At 38.2% G+C, this 17,659-nt stretch overlaps 1 protein-coding gene across 3 annotated transcripts in view; it reads right to left on the bottom strand.

Moving 5' to 3' along the window:
• Nucleotides 1–17,659, bottom strand: part of HOOK3 (hook microtubule tethering protein 3) — an 89,802-nt gene that overhangs the window by 53,850 nt on the left and 18,293 nt on the right. For 2 of the 3 annotated variants that reach the window (XM_079331277.1, XM_079331276.1), the window contains exons 3-4: nucleotides 13,296–13,368; nucleotides 375–425 (exon numbers count right to left, since the gene is read on the bottom strand). In XM_079331277.1, the coding sequence (XP_079187403.1) occupies nucleotides 375–425; nucleotides 13,296–13,368 (124 nt within the window). Of the gene's footprint in view, nucleotides 1–374; nucleotides 426–2,659; nucleotides 2,755–13,295; nucleotides 13,369–17,659 lie in introns of all 3 variants that reach the window. The other variant, XM_079331278.1, reaches the window with a different exon arrangement.

Genomic DNA, 17,659 nt, shown 5'->3' with positions numbered 1-17,659 from the left:
ACTCACTCTCCTCAAGAGAAAAATAAGGAAAAAAGCAGACCTCAGCTGCAGAGGAAGAAGGAAAAAAATCAGACACACATACATTACAGTACATCAGACTCGAAGTGCATCATCAGAGCATAGTCAGAGAGCCATTTACTCTTTACATGAGAAAATTTGCATATGAGGCTTCCCTGGAACCCCTGAGTAAAGCAGGCAAGAAGTTCTACAGAAGGCCAAGACCAGGGAATGGGCCATGAATCACTATATATGCAAAAAAGTTTGCAAGAAAATGTGAAAACTTAACCTGCACAATACAATTTATCTTCAACAGGTTAACTAAAATACATAACTCAAAAGGCAACTAGACGCAGATAAGTTCAAATGGTTCTTACCTCATGGTTGTAATCCAGTATTCCTTTTAAAATTTTCTTCAGATTGCTTACCTATTTGGCAAGAAGGATGAAATACAATAAATACAGGAAATATTTTACAGAAAAATGATCATAAAGTGGGTAATCACAGAAGAATCACACAAAAGAAGGATATAATTACATCTATTTACCCGCAGTTAAGTTTAAAATCATGAAAGTTATGCAAGAGGCCCTTACAATCAGACTTCCAGATGTGATCACAAATCTTTATTAATTCACAGAACCCATTTCAATTTATGAAAAATGTAACATTGTCTTGGATAGGCTTTAAATCTGATCCTACAGCACCAATGTTTTTAGGTACTTGCTTCGCTCAGGATTATCTTTGCACCCAAAAGTTGAAACAATCTTTTCCTCCTTTCTTCTCTTGAAGAATCCTAGTAATCTACTTTCTGCACTGATAAACCTCTTCTTCCAAACCAAAACTAGCTACTGCTCAGTATCATCCTTTATTCCCAATCCATGTAACTTTAATTTGTTATTTTTCTCATTAATTATTCCTCTTAGCTCTTTCATTTTTGTTCTTAGCATTCTCTGTCCCTCCTCCCCCCTCCCAGTTTTTACAAATGAATGTCTGTCTTACAGAATCTAGTAAAATTCACATTTCTCTGTGATGACTTCACTGCTATACAAAGGTAGCTTCTGTTCACTCACATAACCAATGGCACCAGTTAAGTATCTCTTGCTGTACAGAACGTATCTCACATTTCTCTAGTAGTGAGTATTGCTCCCTTCCCCCAGCAAAAATCCACTTGCATCAAGTCTCTGAAAGTAGTGTGTTTAAAGTAATAAAAATGCCTGTGGGTCTCACAGGTGAAATTCCAACAACAAAAAAAAATCTTTGCTGAAAAATAACTGCTAGCAATTACCACCAATTACTGTTCAAGCATTTTAAGAAAAGAATTCAGATAGTAGGAGCAGCACACTGTTTCCTGGGACAGAGGAATGGCCGAGGGAGCTGGGGGTGTTCAGCCTGGAGAAAAACAGGCTCAGGAGTGAACTTATCACTCTCTACAACTGCCTGCAAGGAGCGTGTAGCCAGGTAGACAGTTAAACCTCTTGTCCAAGGTAACAAGAGATGGGACAAGAGGAAATGGCTTCAAGTTTTGCCAGGAAGAGTTTAGGTTGGGTATCAAGAAACATCTCTTTGTAACAGGCTACCCAGGACGTGACTGAATCACCATCCTTGTGGCATGCAAAGAGCTGTGTAGATATGGTACACTGGGACATGACTTTTTGACAGCTTATGGTTATATTCTAAGATCTTAAGGATTTTTACCAATCTAAATTATTCTATGACTGAAGTTTAAAAAGAATCTGCAAAGACTAAAATTGATAGAAACAGGATTCACAAAGTCTTCACCTACCGGAGCAGCCACAGCAGGAAACTGTGGAACTGCAATGCAGGGAAAGCAAACCTCTCAAGTTGTAATTGCCTTTGAAGCCCACAAGGAATTTTATATTCTTGACTGCATTTCAGAAATACCCAGTTAAGAGATTCTGTCCACTTATTGAAGTTATTTACCTTTCAAATGACCTGATGGTTGTGATACTGAAATCCAGGGGCAAACTCAACACTTCAATATGGCCAACAAACACAATGGTGTGATGAAAGTAAATTCCAAACTCAAGAAAGAAACAGGATACACACACTAAGAGACTTTTGCCAAGAAAACCAAAGTGATAACTATCTGATTACCTGACTCCCATTAATCTACTCCCTTCTGGAAACAAGCGCCAGAAGTTGACACCTTATTAAGATTCAGGAACATTCTGACTGTCTCCATAATCACTGAATTTTAAGTCATACAAGAAACAAAAATTCATTTGGATCTTAAGTGTGGGTGCAAAGAAAAAAGGGACATCAAATACCCTGACAACGTAGAACAAGAATTGGAGATGCCATATTACAGCATGTATATGAGAACATTTACTGTCTCTCCCATAACAGTGTAATAGGCAGTTTACACATCCTACACCAAAGCACATACTGTTTCTGTACTATTACACACAACACAGCATGGCTACATAAGAATTGCAACTATACAACTAGGTGTCTACCCAAGGGCAACCAAGACCACCACTCAAAGGCAATGCACAATCATAACCAAAGGTCACAACAGATGTAAGAATTTATAGAAATTAAGCAATTTTATTTTTACATCAAATCACCACAAAGCATACCACACTGATTGGAATATTATTTTCAAACTTGATTAATTAAAATCTTCTGGTTTACAATTTACCTGAGTCTGCTGCAGAAAGAGCCACAGAAACGCAAGGGCCATGTTGCTGAATTTAAGTCCTGTTTACCGATGAGAACATTGTGAGGAACCTTGAACTTGAACATAATCCCAAAAAAATGAGAAACCAAATGGAAACCTGTGAAATATTTCTTTTCCCTTCTTCTTGCCAGCATTTTTAAACCAAAATCCTTTAAATGCAAAGAGCCACCCTCTTCCAAGTAACCTTTATAGGACTTGGAGTTGAGATAGTGGAACAAAGCCAATATTGATCAAAATTCATCATGAAAATGAGCTTACAGGGCAGCATTCTTGAAACAAGAGAACTGCAAACAAACTGAAAAACAAATCTTCACAGTCCTATTTCATCTCACTGTCAATCAACAGTACAGGGTAGCTTGTTTTCAAGAATTAACTATACCGTCTTTGTATTTGGCATACAATCACCCAATTGTGAGGTTAAAGTAGCTTCTTTATAGACTTCTTTTAAGACTAAGACTGACTTAAACGTAACCATGATCTTCAGTATTACTCCAGACAGCTCTTGATTTTTTTTCTAACTTGCATGCAGTGAATAAACTGGGTGGTTTTACTGCCCCAGGCAGAGAGAGGATCATCATAGGGAAACTACCACTAATATTTTGTATTTTGAAACTGAACTGAGTAGTTCCAGCAACATTTATGAGGCCAAAGCATATGAAAGGAAGAACTCAAGCACCTGAATGAAAATAAAGAGCCCAAGAAAGTGTTAAAGACAACAATTATATCAGAATTCTAAGTCACAGGAGGTCATGGTTGTTCAGAATTACTTTTCACTTCCTTAAGCACACAGGAAAACCTAATTGTAGTTAACAAAGACCACTAAATTGTGCAATGTCAGAACACAACAGACAGAATTGCCAATATAGATTATGACTATAAAGTACATAATAAATAAATATAAATAATCATTCAGATGTCAGACCACATGAGATGCCTATTTGCTTGCATCAGCAACATGAGTTATTCCTTTCCCATAAAAATATACGCTCTACCTTCCCAACACCTTTTAACATTCATTCCCTGCAGCCATACTTATGCTGGAAAATATATGAATTTTACTGGGGTAAAATAAGTGATAACAACATTTTATTTCACCTCAGAAATTTGTTGCAATTCACAGTAGACAGACCATTAAGTATTTCTAGCCAAATCTCAACCCATTTTCAATTTCTTTACCATCTGGCCTTTCTGTTTTACTTTCCTAATCTCATATTATGAATGACAGGATATCTGCATGCACAAAAGCAACCTGAAAGTTCTCACAAATTTGAACACCTAAATTTCACCAATACCCACACCAGAGTTGTGTGGGTGTTCTCTGTGTTAAATTGCCATTACCTCTCTGTTAACAGCCATCTTGGCTGTAGTATAGCACTACATGCTAAGCACACAGTGCTCAGTATAAGACTGATCCTTATTACACAGTAGTAACCTGATAAACTGACTGGAATGAAAGCAGGGATGATGTGACCTGCCAACACCAGAAAACTTCACGGTTGTTTTTTCTCCTATTTTTCTTTTATTCTCACTTGTCATATAAAATCTCTATTTAATTACAATATACTTACTGTTTCCAATCTCACCTTTGTAAGAGGTAGCCTGTCTAGGTTTCTCTTTTTACTAATACAGTTGTGCAACAAAGCGAAAGGCCAATGATATGGCAATAAAAAATGCCCTTAAGCTTGTGATTGCTGAAAAAAAGGGAGCATGAGTTATCTAACTTCTTGGTTCTTCTCCAACATTATGACACCTAGTCTCCAATTTTGCATTATCCTTGTATTACATGTATGACTGAAATCCTGTTTGTGCTGAAGGCTCTATGTAAATTGGCTTTTCTTTTTTTATTTCAGATCTTGAATAACCTCTGGAAGTCTTGCTGGAGCACACTTTCAAGTGGTGTGGGAATTCTTAACCAATAAGTTTTGAATATCTCATTAAGGTACATTTTTATCCATCTGCAGTTAACAGGTGGGGTATGGGGTGGGTGGGCATGGGGGCATGGGGGATGTGTGCATGTACACCAAGGAGAGGGAGCACGTGTGTGCACAGCACGCATTTGGTTCCTGATTTAAACTGCATTTTGAAAGAGTGGGTCTCATTGCTGATTATAGATGGAACCTAGAGAAAGATTAGGTAGCGAAGGTTCACAAGACTAACATAGCTTGCTACTATAAAATTAGTAAAACTGTACTTTAAATTAATGCTGCAGTCTGAATGCCAAAATGAAAAGTTCAGAAGAAAAAGTCAGAAATCAAACTGAACAATGTGTTTCCTTTCCTTCCTAAGCTTCCCACACTGAATGAAAGAGGATGGCAGGGAAAGGGGGACAATTTTATGCCATCGCTCAGACAGCCAACAGCTTAATCTGTAATTGCCAAAACTGACGTGCATGTGCCAAATCAGTAATTTTTTTCTTGATTAGGAAATTTCATTTCTGCATAATTTTTGGCAAATTATTTTCTAAGCTGCTTTTCATTTTCAGTATAGTTTATATTCAAGATGTCATCTTCCTGAGCCATGAAATCCTATGTTGTACACAATTTAAATCTGGACTATATAGAAGTGTTCACGGTACATGAGGAAAGAGTTAATGTCTTTGGCTTTTTCTTTTTTTTTTTTTTTTTTAAACCATCATAAAATCGCAGGTAAGGCAGTTTTTTTCTTGCCCAAGGATAAAAATAAATTACAATGTACATTGATGTATGCTATGAGCATGAAATTTTAACCTGAAGAAGGAACATTTCTCTACTAAATACAGCAGACAAAGATCTGGTCAGCTCTAAGAATCAGAATACTTGCTGAATGGTTCCTACTTTGCAAGCTCCCCAAGTTTAGTGTTTCCCTTTTTCTCTCCTGTGAATAGCTCAATTTCTCATCTGGCAACTTGCCCTGAAACCAAGAATTTAAAAACAACCCTATGAGTTGTTTTGTTTTTAATGGTATAGAAACAGGAAAAAAATTGCAGTTATCAGAAAACAAAATGCTAAAAAAACTAACCAAACCCATGTCTCCCCCTCCTCCCTCCCCACAAAAAAAAAATCTCAGCCTTATGTTCTTTCTTCTCCATACAGGACAACAGACAATTTAAAATTAACAATCACATCAGTCATTACCTTCCCCCAGGTAACAAGTGACAGGACAAGAAGAAACAGCCTGAAGTGGCACCAGGTAAGTTTTAGTTTAAATATTAGTGAAAGATTTTCACAGGAAAGGTTGTAGACCAGTGGAACAGTCTGCCTGGCAAAATGGTAGAGTCATCATCCATAAAAGTGTTCAAAAAATGTGAAAACATGGCCCTTGGTGACATAATAGGTTGTGGTGAACACAGTGGTGGAGCTATGTTGACATCTGGACTCAATCTCAAAACTCTTTCCCAACCTTAACAACTCTACGGTTCTATCATTTTCTGAGTACTTCTATGAACAGTGGTTAGGTGGGCTGTAAAAGACTAATCTCTACCAGCCCTCCCAAACACTGTTTTACAAAACTTCCTACACACTACATCTTAAATTTTTTGAATGCATTTTCCCTATTAGACTGGCTCCTTTGTGCAGTTCATGATACCAAGAGCTCATACAAGTAGTGACTGTTATACCAGATGGCATCAGAGGCAGAGAGTGATCATGTTTAGCAACAAGAAAATAATGCAGCTAATCTGCACAACATTTGAAATAATCAAATTATCTCATGGCACTTCTTAAAGTATGAAGGGAAATCTATATTCTAGAGTCATGCAAGTAGTATGCCCACATCTTAAATCAAGTAATGAATAAATTTCTAAAAGGAGGTTGTAGAGAGGTGAGGGTCAGTGTCTTCTCACAGTTGGCAAGTGACAGGACATGAGAAAATGGCCTCAAGTTGTACCAGGGTAAGTTAAAATTTGATATTATGAAAAAATTATTCACCAAAGGAATTGTGAAATACTGGAACAGGCTGTCAAGGAAGTAGTTGAGTTACTAAGTTGAAGTTGTTTAAAAGAGGTGTAGATGTTGAGCTTAGGAACATGGTTTAGTGCAGACTTGGTAGAGTTGATCTTAAGCATTTTCTAAGCTGAACAATTCTAGGAATAGAAATGCCCAGACTGGAGTGCTCCTACAAGTCAGACTTTAAATGAAGCACTGGACAATAGACATTTGGAAAACTAGACTACTAATAATATTTACTTGGATATAAAGAGCAGTTGGCAAAGTATAGGATTACTTTCCTGATTAAAAATGAGTTAAAGTATCACAGTTGTGCCTTTTAGCATTCTTCATGAAAAGAGAAGTGGTATATAGAAATGTGTACAAAAAAGTGAATTAGGCATATTTCTTAAACAAAACAAAATCAGTTATGCAGGCACTTGAAAAACAAGATGGAATGACATAATGAAGAAAATGAAATTTGACCTGACATCTTGCCAGCTTCAGTCACATAAGGAAGTTACTAGATTGCTCAGCTTTTTTTTTTTTTCCACACTTGCTCAGCTTTTACATTTGCCATTTACATTTGCCAATGGTGGGAGACATAAAAATAAAATATTTATTCCTCAAACTCCATATGACAGCTAGAGATGCTGCTGCTCCACATTCGATCAACTCAAATGCTTTTATAATGAACAGCCTCAGTTTGTTATCCTCCACATTTAACAGCCAAGACTTCAGTACTCCTTAGGAAAAAAAAAATAAGCCAAATTTACAGAAATGTAATGTGGGAGCCCAGGGTGTACCCCTGGCCTCCTTGGGGGTCTCAAAACCCCCCTGGCAAGGGTCTCAAAGACTCCTGAGTGAGACCCTGGTGTCACAGGCACTGAATTCCAACCCCTGGGGAAAATTACCAACATAGAGGGAATGGAAACAAGCCACCAAAATTAGTAAAGTGTAAATTTGACTTTTAGAACATAGATAAATAGGTTTCTTGGAATGTTTATGATAAGGGACACGTGGTCAAGATGGAGAATTTGGGGGGTGGACACCTTTTCCTCCTTCTTCTCCCTGTCATCCATGTTGGGTGACACGTTGGCACTCTTGGATTGGATGGGGTCAGGGCTGAACTATTTAATAAAATTGTACTGTATTGGGAAAATTTTGTAAACATGTAATACGTAGTACTAACTATATAAGATAAGCCCTGCCTTCACCAGGCAGATTCCACCATGGATGCCAGGCTGAGCAGACCGCTGCTGGCCAGGCAAAAAGTCCCAGAGATAAGAGATAATAAACAGTCCTTGGAACAAGAGAAAACCGTCTCCGGCAGTCTCTCTTCGGCGGCTTCGGGGAAAACCAGGGTTTGAACCACCTTCGTGTCCCTCTGGGGTGATCTCGGGGCAAAGGAGAAACCCCAGACAGGGACATCTGTCATCCCTGGGTGGGCATTGACATCTGGCATCCCCCTAGGTGGGCTGCAGCCCACAAAGGTGGGTGCGGACCCCTGGACCCCGACACTTGGCATCCCTCTGGATCGGCCTTGTAGCCTGCAAAGGCAGGTACAGACCCCCAAAAGACAGAGCTTCAGAAGAGGCACGCTGTTGAAAAGGACTGCGGAGGAGATTTATGACCCTCTGCCAAGAAAAGCCGAGCTCCAGACACAAGTCGGAGAGAAGGTGTCCCGGGAAGCCTCGCTCCTGTGCACTGCTGGTCGGTATCAGGAACCTCTGAATCGATTTTGGACTAACTGCTTTTTGGGTAAGATGGTTCAGAATCAGACACATCATAGGATTCCCACCTAGCCATGAGCAGGGGGAGGGAGGTTTATGGCTGCCTTGCTATCAGCAGGCGGAGAAAACAATTAAAGTCCCTCAGAGACTGGGGAAGGATTCTCACCTAGCTATGAGCTGGGGGAGGGAAGTTTATGACTGCCTTGCCAGCAGCAGGTGGTTCAGCAAGGGCCTTGCCAGCAGCAAGGCCAGGGAAAAAATTAAGTTAGAAATATTTCCAAGTGAGTTGCAGGACATACATTTTTCTATTTCACCCCTTCAAAAACCCTGACCCCAGAAGGCGGGAGGGTGCTACAGGCGACTCCCCGGGCGTGGGGGACAGAGGGGAGGGGGACGGGACTGTGAAAAAGGCGGGTTCGGTGCATTTAGCTGCAAGGGATGTCCAGGGAGGGGCAACCTGCGGCAATGGCCGGGACGCAGAAAAGCGGGAAGTGCAAAAAGGCACAGACAGACCTGTCTCCAGCTGTCAGGAATGCTGGGGGAGGAGATGAATGCCCTATTTCAGGGAAACCTAAGATATCCACATTAGAACTGGCAGATTCTAATGGGGAAAGAAATTTATGCTTTGTAAAGTCAAAGGAAAAAAAATTAACAACTTTGAAGCAATTGCAGGCAGCTGCCCAGACACAGCCGGACAGAGCAAACCCAGGTACAGCAGCATGAAGTCACCAGCCCAGGCTCACCGAGAGAAGGGGGGGAGGCACAGCCACCCTGCTCCAGAGGCTCCAGCAGCACCCCCACTGCTCCCCCTGTGCCTGCACAGACCCAGTGCTGCAGATGGGAGGGGAATGGGGGATGGAGAGAGGCCAAGAGCTGCTTTTTATCTATACTGTGGAGAACAAACAGAACAAGGGAACAGGACAAGAGAGTCAGTTTTATTTTCAGTTCTTGTATGTTAAACTAAAGATGTTTGTTTTGCATTGTTGTTAACAAAAAAAAAAAAAAAAAAAAAGCTGAAACTTTAAGAATGGTGAAGGTATTTTAATAGTATTAGATATTTTAATAATTGAAGGTATAATAAGGTATTTTGTATTTTATTTGAATACATATCAGCTATATTTAATGATTTGTTATTGCTCAGATATGAGTGGACATTTATCTAAATGTCAACATTGAGTTTTAATTTTCCTGTAGCTAATTGTTTTAAAGAAGCCAGTTTATAAGTATTTGCAATACTGTCAATATAAATCAATAGATTTTGAGTTGGATTTTAAAATTTAAATTTAGTTTCTGTATTTAATTTTAAAAACACTGTAATAAGATTGTATGAATTCTATACCACAGAACGATTTTGTTTTCTGTTTCATTGTTTAATCTGAAATCTTTCAACCTTTTAAGTAAGTTTTGGAAAGCCTCCAGACGTGTCCTTGAATCAAATGTATGAAGATAATCAGCTAAATTGTGAACTTAATGTTTCTTTGTTTTCTTTTTATTAATTCTCTCTTTTATTCTGGCAGGTCTTCTGTGACCTGGCACTGTGCTGTCTTATGGTTTTGAATATTTTGCAGAATTCCAGAAAATTATTTGAGCTTCATTCTCAGAACAAATTCCTAGTGTTATGGTTTTCCTGAGTTGCTATCACAGAAGCACTGCAGTGTCTTGCCATGTTCAAAGTATTTCGCCCTCAAGAAGAATTTTAGAGAAAATGAGTTGCTAGAGGAATTTAATTTCTTTTTGAAATGTTTAATTGTAGCTTTGCTGTTAAGAGTTGTGGGTTTTTTCTTTAATAAGAAGATGTCAGGACTTCTCTTCCAATTAGAGAACTCTGGCCAAGCCTTGATTCTAACTGAAAGAGAAATTGTGTAAACCCAGGTGTTTTCTGCATCAAAATAATATTCCATTCGTTTGGATTGGCAATTTGACTTATCAATATAAAAGCTGAAGCTGACTTTGAAGTGAATTTGGTGTTCATTTTCCAGAGATGACCATCTAATTCCTCATTGAATCAAGGTTTGTCAGCTGTCTGCAGACCCTGAGGTGATGATACAGTTTTTTAAAGATTGATGATTATCTAATCTCATAAATGTATATCTGTTGTTTAATGTACTGTTTATTATTGTACTGTGTTTACTTGCAGAAGATTGTAAATTTTGGGTTTGCCTTATGTTAGATAATAGTTGAAATAATAGTTGAAGGAAAATTCTCCAGTTTTGATCAAAAATTTAGAGACAGAGAAAGTTGAAAGCTTTCAAAGTAAGCATTTGGGGGAAGGGTCATGCTTGTGTCTCCACAGAGAGAGGACGGAGATGGAAGCCAGTGAGATACGAGAGGCAATGTCCGGCCAAGACGCGGGCAGATGCCAGCCCTGGAAGTGAAGAAGGGAGCTCGCAGACAGAATCAAGGACAAAGGATGTGAACTTTTCTTCAAATAAGATATAAAAGACTTAAGGACTGACAGTGAAACATGTTTGTTTATATGTTGTTGTATCTTATTTTTTGTCAACTGTATTAGGTGCAAAAGCGGATCTACTGATGATCCAGCCAAGGGAGCATGTTTGGGAAAATTTAGCATGGACAGTTGGGTTGGACACAATTTGTTTGACGTATTCCAAGCCAAAAAAGCCATTTTCAACATGTCTGGTGGGATTGCCAGTGAAAGAATGGTCCATTCCAGAGGGCATCCCTTCATGGGTGATGTGAGTTGTGACAACTCCTGTGAATGGATGGCATGTGTGGGTTCAATTTCTCCCTGTGGCCTTCTTCAAACTAGAAGAATTGGAAATTTTTGGTTCGACAATGGATTTTTGAATTGTATTTGATGTTTTAGGGGTGACAAAGAACCAAACAATGGATGTTACTCTGAATCAGAATGTATATAGAAATTATATTGTAGTCTCAAACAAACCATCTTTCCGAGTTCTAGCACAGTTATTGTGCCTGGATGGTCTGTTTGACCTTTTTGATCTTTTACATTTGTAAAAAGAAATTTTGAATGTAGGTTTTATATATTAGTGGGGCTTGTTACTATTCTCATTGCTTTGCCATGCATCATCCCATGCACTCGGCGCGCCTTGAACAAAGCTGTGAAAAGGGTGTTTTTGGTGCAAACAATGGGGGGAGATGTGGGAGCCCAGGGTGTACCCCTGGCCTCCTTGGGGGTCTCAAAACCCCCCTGGCAAGAGTCTCAGAGACTCCTGAGTGAGACCCTGGTGTCACAGGCATTGAATTCTAATCCCTGGGGAAAATTACCAACATAGAGGGAATGGAAACAAGCCACCAAAATTAGTAAAGTGTAAATTTGACTTTCAGAACGTAGATAAATAGGTTTCTTGGAATGTTTATGATAAGGGACACATGGCCAAGATGGAGAATTTGGGGGGTGGACACCTTTTCCGCCTTCTTCTCCATGTCATCCATGTTGGGCGACACATTGGCACTCTTGGATTGGATGGGGTCAGGGCTGGACCATTTAATCAAATTGTATTGTATTGGGAAAATTTTGTAAACATGTAATACGTAGTACACACTATATAAGATAAGCCCTGCCTTCACCAGGCAGATTCCACCATGGATGCCAGGCTGAGCAGACCGCTGCTGGCCAGGCAAAAAGTCCCTGAGACAAGAAATAATAAACAATCCTTGGAACAAGAGAAAACCGTCTCCAGCAGTCTCTCTTTGGCTGCTTCAGAGAAAACCAGGGTTTGAACCACCTTCGTGTCCCTCTGGGGTGATCTCGGGGCAAAGGAGAAACCTCAGACTGGAACAAAGTAAGACCTATATCCAGCTCTTCACTTGTAATTCCATACAATTATCTGCAATTTCATTTATATTACATGCTCTACATGCAGCTGATGCCAAAAGCATCCTAAAGGTTTTTTAGGGATCATGTCTTTTATTCATCACAGTCAATATATCCTCATCAATGTATCTTCACTTTACTGGCAGCCCTAGTAGACAAAACATTCTAAAGCATTCCAAACTTCACATAGCTGGTCAGACAGCAGAAACCATGCTCATATGCTCCCTGGCCAAGTCAAAACATAAACAGCAGCAGCGTGCTCCATCTTTGTTTCAGGCAGCATTCTGTTTGCATGTCCCTGGAATTCAGAAAGTGACGTTGATAAGTGATGTAACTACTAGAGCATTTCACAGTTGTAGGCCTTCCCCAGACGCTCAGAATAGGTTTCTGTGGCTGGAACAAAATGGTTTTGCAAGAAATAAGAACTAACAGTAAATTCATAACTATTTTTCTTCCCCCAAACTAGTCAGGCTGAAAATGGAAATTTAGAAAATAATTCTCTGAACAAAACTAATCAAAAACTACATTAACATCTGCATGTGAGACTGTGTTCTTCAGATTCTAAAGTAAAATGTTCTTCATTCATAGTTCTTATAAATTCTATTTTCTTCTCTTCAGGTTTGCAGAGAAGTGCTAGAATGCCAAGTGACAAAAATGACCCAGCAAACAGACCCTGGTTAAAAACCATGCTGAGTAGAAACACAGAAAAAAAATTACTTCCTCCTTTAAAACTCAGTAGTTCTGCAGAGCTGACAAGGTAAAAGGAAGCAAGACTTTGCTATTTTTCTTTAAATATATTGCTTATTATGTTTCTATTTTTATACAGGTGCTTCTCAAAAAAGCTGCTTTTTAAAAAGCTGCTTTCACAATGTGCATTAAAAAATCTCTCATTCAACATTTGAAAAACTAGAGGTTATTGAAGCACAACATTTATTTTAATGTTTTCTTTTTAAATCATTAAAACCTGCTTACAAATTCAAAATGTCTTTGTTAAAACTGTGCAGGACAATATAACATTAAAAACAAGTAAGTATAATTTAAGTGGTCTAAAATTCAAAATGCTGCCTATGAAGCAAAATCCTAATTCAGAAATGCAAGAATATTTAGACACAATATTGTATTAAGAACTGAAGTACAGATTCACAGACAAGCAAGTCAAATACCTTTAGCCTCCAATTATCTCCTACTTCCGTTTTGATTCTGTTCAGCCAATTTTCATCAAAGTAAGCTGGATCTCTGAAAGACAAAAAGTGTATTCATTAAAAACACGTAACAGAAATTGTGAGTATGCATTAGTCACTAGCTTCTGTCTCAGGTTTGAGTTAATTTAAATGACTATTTCTTCTATCTAATGGACTGCCTGAATATAGTAGTTCAGAATCCTGTTACTGCTCACTTTTCTAAGGTCATGCATCCTGTTGACAGCACAGCTTCATTTATGTGCCATTAGCAGCTTATGCTTTGAGGAAGCTTCTCTATATTTTGAATGCATTTTGCCAGTTTTCCCTCCATAAGTCCTGCCTCTTGATCTCTCTTTTGGTGCTGCAGAAATGTTTACTTGCATTTCTTAAAAGTGTTAAAAATTATTACTTTTTCACATATTATGAATACCTACCATTGTACACTACTTACAACTATTCAGCTTCCAAAATAAAAGCCTGGAACTGAACAATACACATGCTGTCTTGATACAGAGCTAGGAAGCATCACTAAAGCTTTTATGACTAAGAACACACTTCACTACTTCATCTACCAAACGCTATCAGCTCTTGAAATTTTCTTTTCACAGTAACCCTACCCAAATATTTTTGTGAACACCATTCCTCAGAAGTTTTTCTATCCTCTGCAATTTTTACAAGGCAATCAAGAAAAAGAACAGAGAACTCCTATGCTAACAGAGTGTACTTCTATTTCTATGGACTTCTCCCTAAGCATTTTTCTCGAAGCATCTCCCACAAGCTGCTTTCTCAAGACACCTCCTGAGATTCTCTATCCTGCTGCCAAGCTCTATAAGCCTCTAAAAGGCTGACATTTTCTACTGCTCAGTTCAGTCAAATTTTCCCTTTATCATAGAGAATTTTGAAAATGCTACTATCTGAATTAAGGAGAAAGAATGTACTACATATAACTGGTTTTAAAAGAGTAGGAATGGCTCATACTGCATCCAATATATAAAGTTAATACAGTCAGAGTGAAAAAAAAAAAAAACCAAAAGACCACCTTTCTATTGTTAGCAAAATGTTCTTATGAATTTGTGTTACGGTTTCAGGTGAAGTACTTATTTTCTGGATTATACTGCTGCATTTGCCAGTGATTGCTATTAGATTTACCGCTGCACCTTTTACACATAGAAGAGGTCTGGACTGAGCTCCCTTTTTAAGGGCAAGATGCCATGAGATCCTTTGGCAAAACTTCAAGAAAACTCTGACTATGCCTGGAGATTCAAATAACATCCATATCATATTTACTGTTAACCCGGTACTTCTATTAGAGCACAACTTTGCAGCCACACTCTGCACCTTCTTGCAGAGTGCTGTATTCTATCTCTTCTCCACAGTGTCTTCACAATGCACCAAGGTCTCCATGCTGTATTACAACTACAATACACAGCAATGGAGGAAGATCACAAACAGCAATATTTCTCTACTGACACATTTTCATTGCTATTTTTACACACTTTGTTACAGATTCTAGTGAAGATTACAGCCTATTTTGTTTCCCTCGACATGGCATCCGCAAACATATATCTGGAAGAACAGCTTTAATTACTAGTTAAGTTGATGACTCCAAATTACTTCCATTCAAAAACAGTACAGTTCTAGCACAGATGACAGAATCTTAAATTATGAAACAGAAAAAGCAATGTCTCATCCCAACCATCACCTGTTTTTTAAATATATGCTTTCAAATAGCTTCCAAATGACCTCTGTGCCACAAGAAGACAAGTAAACCTATGAATGACATTGATTCAAGTATATATAAGATCTCTGACATACCAAGAAAGTTCACATTCTGTTTTTACATGAAACAGATAGCTCTAACTGCAAAAAGCCTTAATTAAAAAGTCTTCATTTGCCTAATTTCCACTCAATCATAACAAAATCATCTGGACACTAATGAAAAGAAGGACAGTTCAAATCCCATTTTAGGTGTGGGGTTCAAAAAACACACTGATAACTGTCAAATAGGTCTTCTGGGAATGACCAACACACAAATAAGGTTGCTTAACAACAGATTCACAATTACAGAGTATTTATGCAGCTGAGAGAGAAAGCAGGTGTGCTTCACCATCAAAAAACCCAACAGAACTTCCTTAAGGATTGTACCTTATAATTTTAAGGGTTGCACTTGGCCACTAACATCTTCAGCTGCTTCAAGGCTGCAGTGCTGAATATATCAATCCTTGACATACCATTTTCATGGTAAATAATGGTTCTAAGAAACAACATGGATAACTACAAACAACACCCCACAAGCAAAATTATATTTAACTGGTCAGCAGATATTGCATATCCAGTTTTCAACAATAACAGCACCAATAAGGACATCATCAATAACATGATTTCAGAGTTGGACCTAACTCACTTCATTCTGGAAACCTGAAATTCAGCAGAAACTAAGCAGCTTTTCACAGCTACTACTGCAATAAAAGTAACACGTGGCCAAGCAACTGTCTCTTTCAGTCTTGTTGAAACTCACAGGCCACCTAAACCCTTATATATGTCATCAGATACACTTGAGGAAGGCCCCTGAGAAATAAATGTAAACTCAGTGTGATAGTTCTCTTCCACAGACCCCATTTGTTTTTTTATTTGTATGTGTACAACCTCATGGAAGCATCCAAGGGTACAGTTGAAATCAATACCATGTAACAGTGGTCAAAATAGCACAAACAATTTTTTCTAGAGAACCTTCATACAGCAATAAGTAATAGCACACTGCAAAAACACTTTGCCAGGAATACAATAAGAAAAGCAACAAGTTGTATATCAACATCAATCAAATCTAGAACGATCATCCTTTCTTTAATTTAGATCACCTACCACTATAATTTTCTTTCTCTTCAAAAGTCTAATTAAAGTTCATTACTACTACCAACAGCAAGGCTCTCCCTATATAACAAACTACTAGAAGTCAAACCTGAAATAAAAACTTTTCCACAAGAATTTCTAAACATACTTTTAAAAAGAGGCTTCCAGATGTTATGTCATTCACAGCCTTTGCTATAAACAAATCTCCCTTTGCTGAATTTTTGGGGATCGGGATTCAATCAAATTTAGAGTCCCTTAACCACCTTAGGCCATTTCATGTGGAAGCAACAGCGTTCTTCTTACAGTGTTTGAAAAAGCATCACCTAATCAAATATGAAAATGTGTGGCTAAGAAGTGAGCAGCTAAACTATAAGAAAATTTATAGTTTAGTTGGATTATCTTCATTACCACGACATGACTTGCACATGAACTAAGTATTTTGAATTCAGTAAGTTTCTGAGCCTCCATCCAAACTTACAAAATCTCTAGCACTGGATAACTTTCAGGTTTAGAAAGGAATTTGTGTATCAGTTGATTGCTGACTACTATCTCAGTAGCACTGCAGATAAATGGGATTTTTCTTCAGATACTTATGCTGTTGTTAATGTTCTATCACTTCATGTGATGTTTTCAGCAGTGCTCATTTAGACAATCTCCATCTTATTTTGTATGCAAATTTTCCTTTATTTAAGCAATCATCTCTCTGCATCACAGATGCCAAGAGACAGAAATACTCTTCTGAAGAAAACCAACCCACAGAGCATGTAGTGTAACTCATGATTATTACTCATTTTAACAGCGGTACAGTAAGCTGCTCCAAAAAACGTGTAATATACAAAATCACGGCTTTTGTGTTTTGCATGTGTTAAAACATACACAGTGTGTTGCAACGTATAATATAACAAATGAATAATTCACTGAGGGGGGCATAATGCACAGCTGACAAAAGAAAAAAATATACCATTTCTTCCATTTACCAAGGCCAATATGACAGAGGAAGAAAGAATCAAAACAAGAGGGACACCTGGTATTAAACAGTCTCCAGAGTGGGATGAAAGGAAAATTTAAAAATGTAGTATAAAACATGAAATCATGCTATTCTAGGGATATCAGTGGAAGTGAAAACATAAGTAACATCAGTGCAAGCTACACAAAAAAAAACCATAAAAGGATGCAATTCAGAAGCTAGCTATGGCACCTCTACCAGCACACAATTTTAGGCCAACAGTCTACTCATAAAAAAACTAAACATTTTCTTTTGCTTCTACTACTTCTTCCTGGAGTACATCAGTACTGAATGTGTACAGGCATTTTATCTCACTGTATTTCACATCAATCCTACTCATAGGGCCTAATGCTAGCCAGAAGGACCACCACATCTGATAAGAAACAGAACAACACACAAAAGATAAGCTAAAGCATAGACTCAATTTCTTCCTCCCAGATAATACAGTTAGCACTAGAGAATTACATTCAATGGTACTTTAAGCTGAAAT

This window comes from Erithacus rubecula (genome assembly GCF_903797595.1).
Source record: "Erithacus rubecula genome assembly, contig: SUPER_Z_unloc_2, whole genome shotgun sequence".
Classification (NCBI taxonomy): domain Eukaryota; kingdom Metazoa; phylum Chordata; class Aves; order Passeriformes; family Muscicapidae; genus Erithacus; species Erithacus rubecula.
The sequence above is the reverse complement of the archived record's forward strand: the minus strand, read 5'-3'. Positions and strand labels throughout refer to the sequence as shown.